Source organism: Myotis lucifugus, unplaced genomic scaffold, assembly GCF_000147115.1.
Source record: "Myotis lucifugus unplaced genomic scaffold, Myoluc2.0 scaffold_604, whole genome shotgun sequence".
Lineage (NCBI taxonomy): Eukaryota > Metazoa > Chordata > Mammalia > Chiroptera > Vespertilionidae > Myotis > Myotis lucifugus.
Window position 1 is genome coordinate 405,575 of NW_005871652.1, and position 5,906 is coordinate 411,480.

At 59.8% G+C, this 5,906-nt stretch overlaps 2 protein-coding genes across 2 annotated transcripts in view; one reads left to right on the forward strand and one right to left on the reverse strand.

Annotated features, from left to right (window-relative positions):
* The window catches only part of LOC102432279 (chloride channel protein ClC-Ka), an 11,873-nt gene extending 8,498 nt beyond the window's left edge, over nt 1–3,375 (forward strand). The window contains 4 exon segments of the mRNA XM_023745941.1: nt 1,553–1,697; nt 1,845–1,928; nt 2,629–2,715; nt 3,063–3,375. Coding sequence (XP_023601709.1) covers nt 1,553–1,697; nt 1,845–1,928; nt 2,629–2,715; nt 3,063–3,110 — 364 coding nt within the window. The 3' untranslated portion in view covers nt 3,111–3,375.
* Nucleotides 3,376–4,276: 901 nt separating this feature from the next.
* FAM131C (family with sequence similarity 131 member C) overlaps nt 4,277–5,906 on the reverse strand; it is a 13,481-nt gene continuing 11,851 nt past the window's right edge. Inside the window, exon 5 of the mRNA XM_023745942.1 lies at nt 4,277–5,120. Coding sequence (XP_023601710.1) covers nt 4,837–5,120 — 284 coding nt within the window. The 3' untranslated portion in view covers nt 4,277–4,836. The remainder of the gene's footprint in view (nt 5,121–5,906) is intronic.

Below are 5,906 nucleotides of genomic sequence, written 5' to 3' on the forward strand. Positions count from 1 at the left end.
GGAGAGCACAGGTGCTCAGCAGGAAGGGGGGGGGGATGGGGAGGGGCCTTCCCTCTACCTCCTCTTGGTGGCGCAGGCCCAGGAGAGGGGCAGCAGGGCACTGGCCCTACATCTGGATCCGGGCTCGGTAACTGGGTGCCTTTGGGGGAATCACTTCACCTCCCCGAGCCTGATTCCTCCTCGTTGTTAAGATGGAGACTGACCAGCCTGCTTGGGTTGGCTTCTGTGCTGCCACGGGAGATGAGAGGGCACGTGCCAAGCTCTCCAGGGCAGACCTGGGGTTCTGGAGGCCAGGCCTGGTGTGCGGGGCGTGGGGGGAGGGTGATGGGGCGCTACCAGGGTCTCGAAGGGCTCCTTCATCCGCCTCCCCTTCCAACACTGCCCCGCCGAGTCCCCGCCACAATCCCTGAGAGCATCTTTGTAAAGAAGGATGAATGGGGCCCTTGTTAGAAGACACAGAAGCGGAGTCTTGGGGAAGCATCTGGCTAGAGCATCGTTCTCCACTGGCAAGTACAGTGCGAGCGGGAAAGGAAAGTCGAGGGGAGTACAGCCATGTCCACTCAGGCCGCTGTCACCTTTATGTCCCCTCTGTGCACATGAGACAGGGCGCACACCTGGCAAGCGTGGCACAGCTGGGTTTTGGTCCCCGCTTGTCCTTGGGCAGGTACCTCATGGAGTGAGCAACCTGCACATCCATACGGGTCCTATCGGCCCCCATAGCCACCCTAAGAGGCCTGGGCCACTTGTGAGCGGCAGCGTCAGGGGCAAACCACGCTACGACCTGGGGTGTCCCCACCCAAATGGGGCAGCCCTTACATCGTCCCACAGAACACGCCCACGGTCCCCCCTGAACATGTTCGCAGAGGAGACCCCCTCCGAGAGGCCTCCCCTCCTGGGACAAAGACAGAACTGGCCTCCAGACAAAGTCCACGCCACCCTCAGAGCCACAGGAGGCAAAAAGCTCCCAACCCGCAGCCCTGGGCCGTGGGACCCCACTGCTCACTCAAGAAATAGCTTTAAGTGTTTGTTTGTAAAGGTCTAGTTGTAAAGTTTTTACTTTACTAGATAAGAAGCAAAACTATCAGGCTGTTGCCTCAAAACCGAGTACCTGCAAAGTCCAGTGATAGCCTGGATTGAGACTTGCCAAGCCCCCAGCACACAGTAGGACCTCAGAACATGGTGGGCTCCCGGGTGCCTGCCTTCACTGGGCTGAACTAGATGGGAATCTTCCTGGGGGGAGGGGGGAACAGAACCCCGCCCTATGGCACAGGTGTCCCAAAGCTGCTCTTGTTTTGAGGCCTGCCACATGGGGGACCTCAGGGTGAGCAGACTCCCTCCTGGCCCCCAGCAGCCTTAGCCTCCTTTGGCTACCACACCTCCACGTCAGAAGCTGAGCGACCTCGGGTAAGACAATTAGCCTCTCTGTGCTGCTAAGCCTCAGTTTCCTCGTCTATAAAATGGGTGACAATAGTTCTTGACCCACAGGCTGCTGTACGTTCCTGAGAGACACAAGAAGACCTAGCACAGTTATTGGCACATAGTAGGTGCCCAGGAAATACAAATTCCTGCCTCATAATTCAGCTTTCTCCCTCTCCGCTTGTCCAGAATCTCAGATCCTGGTGGGCACCGTGCGAAGGGCCCACTTGCTGCAGGCCCTCCAGGCTGAGCCACCTTCCTGGGCTCCAGGACACCAAGTGGTACTCATGCGGGGTGTTGGGGGAGTTGGGGAGTCAGCAGGGTGGGAGTGGAGGGGACAGCTGATCTGTGGGAGAGGAGGATTGAGCGGGGCAACCTGGGGGAGAGGGAGGCCGGCCCAGGCTCCCAAAACCCTTCCCTGTCCCCAGCACTATCTCCAGGACATCTTGGCTGGGGGCTGCCCCATGGAGCCAGTGACCCTGCAGCTGTCTCCAGAGACGTCCCTGCACGAGGTAATGGGGAGGACTCAGGCACGGGCACAAGGACCCTGGGGTAGAGGGGAAGAGCGGAGAGGGAAACTTCGGCTCCACCTTCCCTACATGCAGCCAGCGTGGCTCTGTCCCTCCTGGGCTGCTTCCTTATGGGCAGAACGGGCAGAGCAGCTCCTGCCCTCTCCGAACCCCACTCCCAGAGTTGTTGGGATGATGCAAAGGCTAGGGAAGTGAGAGGGTTTACATAATAGAATCCTCTGGGTGGAGAGAGGCAGTGTTTGAATTATGTCTTTGGGTTTCAATTTCAGATCCACTGCTTTCTCCCTGTGTGATCTTGGGAAAATTATTTAATCCCTTTGAGTGCTGATACCCTCCCTCTCCCCCACGCAAGCACAGAGCCTGGAACACGGGTTCAGGGAGGGGAAGAAGCCAGTTGGGGACTTGGGGGTGGTCCCAACCCCTCTGTGACACTGTTGCTGGATAACAGGTTTTCCCCACTGGTTCCTTGTGTGGACTCTGGCGACCCCTTGTGGTCATTTTGGACATTGCAGGCTCAGGTCCTGGTCTTCCACCCACCATCCCCTTCCCGGGTGGGAGACCTGGAAGCGAGGGTACCGCTCCTCTACCTCTGCTCAAAGCCTCTGGTTAGGGATAAGTTGAAGCCAGAGGGTGGTGTGGGTGCCACCTGACCTCCAGCATTTCCTACCCACCCTTCCTCCAGGCACACAACCTCTTCGAGCTGCTGAACCTTCAGTCCCTCTTCGTGACGTCTCGAGGCAGAGCTGTGGGCACCGTGTCTTGGGTGGAGGTACCAGGGTCCCCCGGGTGGAGCAGAGTGGAGGGGCCACGCTCGAGCAGGGTGGGGAGGTGGAAGGCACCCTCCCATCCAAATTTGGAGGGGCCTCGTGGGATTCTGACGAGCCCCACTTCCTGGCCCAAAGTGGCCACTGGGCCTGGCTACCCTACCTTATTTTATGACCAGTGGCCAGCCCTGCCAGTCTCTAGGCCTCAGTGATCCCATCTGTGCAATGGGGAGGCACTGACTCGAACATTCACCCCAGAATCAACCCGTAGGGGAGTCCAACAACACTGGAGCCCCCATTCGCAACCTCCTCTACATCCTTCCCCCCAAAAGCCCCCCTTTCTCTGTTTTAGTTGAAGAAAGCCATTTCCAACGTGACAAACCCACCGGCCCCAAAGTGAGCCAGCCTGGCAAGACGAACGGGGGCACCTAAGTGCCCTGGCGAAGCAGATGGCGCAGGTATCCTGCCTCCCTGCCCACCACGGCTTGCCCTCCCCCCAGCCCAGCTCGGCTCCTCAGTGAAACAGGCAGCTCTGACCTTGCACCTCAGAGGGCTCCATAGTCACCATGTCCCATCCTGGGTGGGACAAGTGCCACCTGCCTTGAAGGACAAATCCCACCGTGGACCGAGCTCAGAATGCAAGACAGCAGGAAACCTCTTGTCCGTCAAATTCACCAGTGATGGACGAGATTGATGGATGCTGTCACCAAGGGCAGGCACGATCCCCTCTGGGGTGGACGCCCAACCAGAGGCTCCCGAGAGAAATAAAGCCGTTTCCCAGAGCCGCAATTCACCCCCCATCTCCGCTCCAAGGGCACTCACGTGGCACCCCAGCTTCTTCCCGTGCTGGCTGAGCAAGCTCTTGGGGCTGCTCGTGGTCAGGTGGGCAGTGCAGGCCTGGGGTCCTGGTCTCCCACTCCTCCTGGCAGGGAGATATGGGGAGAGTGGGTCCCCACCAGGCCTTACACTGCTCAGCCTCACGTATAAGCAGGACCCTGTGGCCCAGCTTCCTTCCTCCCAGCCCCCCTCCTCCGTGGCCGGGCCAGGGCTGCTGGTGCAGGCCCCCGGGTGCGGCTCCCGGACAGTCTCTCCTGTGGGGACTCTCCCAGCTGGGGGGCACCACACTGACCAGCTGTATGCGTGTTGAGGGGCAGGGGCCCTCCCCGAGTCCTTCTAGAGCAGTGGTTCTCAACCTTCCTCATGCCACGACCCTTTAATACAGTTCCTCATGTTGTGGTGACCCTCAACCATAAAATTATTTTCGTTGCTACTTCATCACTGTAATTTTGCTACTATTATGAATCATAATGTAAATATCTGATATGCAGGATGTATTTTCATTGTTACAAATTGAACATAATTAAAGCATAGTGATTAATCACAAAAACAATATGTAATTATATATGTGTTTTTCCGATGGTCTTAGGCGACCCCTGTGAAAGGGTCGTTCGGCCCCCAAAGGGGTCGCGACCCACAGGTTGAGAACCGCTGGCCTAGACCCTCTCGGCTCAGGAGCCTCAAGGACACCATTTCTCCAGCAGAGACCAGTTCAAGTCCATCCAGGGTGAATCCGCCACTTTAATGTCTTCAGAGAGCTTTCAGGGAGGTGACAGGAGGGCGCAAGGAGGGGGAGCCGGGGCACCAGGGTCAGAGGGTGAGGGACAGACAGACAGTTCATGGAGACGGGTATCCTCAGATAACCGCTGAGGAGCAGATGCTTAGCTACCGGAAGAGGCTACCTCACCTCTGATGGGGCAGAAGCACAGAGGGAGGCGGGAGGGCCCGGCTCTGGGACCAGGCAGGGTCCCCAGGCCCCACGGCAAGTGGGTCTCCCAGGCCCTTTGAGGTTGTCTGCCTGGGGGCCTGCCCTGGTGCCTGCCGAGTCCTTGAGCTCGGGCGGCAGGAGCCCTGCTGGGGGGAAGGGGCCCACAGGAGCCGAGAAGGGAGAGAGGGATATGGCTCCCACTGCGGGCAGGTCCACGGAGGCACGAAGTGGTCCACGGGAGTGCCAGCCTCGCCCCTGCCTCCCCACCCGGTGCCTGCCCTGAAGGGTCCAGAGGCCCCGCCTGACCCCACGTCCTGAGACGCCTGGGCTGCCCCCGGCGGGACGGCGGTGAACTTGGGCCTCAGTTATAGAACACCTCGTCCTCCTCCTCCGAGAGGGAGCCGCTGTCCACCGAGGGGAGGGAGCCCTGCAGGCAGGACCCGCCCTCGGGCCCCGGGCCCCCGGGCAGCCGGGGCCGGTGCTGCTGCTCGGGGCTGGGGGGCTGGGGGGCAGCAGCTGTGATGGGGGGCTCCTCGGGTGAGGGCCCGCCGTCAGGGGAGAGGCCGGGGGAGGAGAAGGCCAGGAGGCTGTCATCCTGCGAGGGGCCGCTCAGAAGACTGTCCGGAAGGTAGCTGCTGTCCAGGTCTGGAAAACCAAAGGGAGGTGGGGGTGAGGGGTCGAGTCCGGACCCTCCTCAGCCTCCCCTGGTGTGTGAGGGTGGGCAAGGGGCAGAAGACCGGCCTCCAAATCCTGCTTTGTCACTGCCAAGCTGTGTGACCTTAGGCAAGTCACGGAGCCTCTCTGAGCCCGTTCCTCACTAGGGCAGTGCGTGTAGTTCGGAGCAGGCTCTGCATCGAGTCCTGCGCTCTGAGGACTGGGAGGACCGGTGTTCACCCTGAGCCTCCCTCCCCTCCAGCCAGAGGATTAAATGAGATCAGAGGTATATTGGCTTCACCCAGGACCCAGGCTGGTCGAAGCCCTCAGTAGTAACCCCGGGTTCTAGCACAGAAAGCCCTTGATTCACAGTATTTATTATTATTACTACTATTTTCTCCTTTATGCTCACGGCACCCCTTGGCAATGGGCAGGGCAAGGATCATTTTTCAGATGAAGAAGCTGAGACCGAGGGAAGAAAGGGCTTATCTGAGGTCACAGTGCATTTGGTGACAGGGCGGCTTGCAGCGCCAGCTCTGCCCGCCCCCCCCCCCCCCCCGTGGCCACTCCGGTGGTACCCTGGCACTTGACCAAGTCCTGGGGGCTGTTCTCGTGGGTGCAGCTTCCCTATTCTTCAGTGAGGGACAAGCGCCTCATGTGTGCTCTCTGATGGGCAACTGCTCAGCGACCCCCTTTGGGACACCGGGACCAACTTAAAAAAGTGACGCCAGGGGGTTCCCGCCGGGGGGCCGCCAAATGCTTTGAATGGCCTGGGCC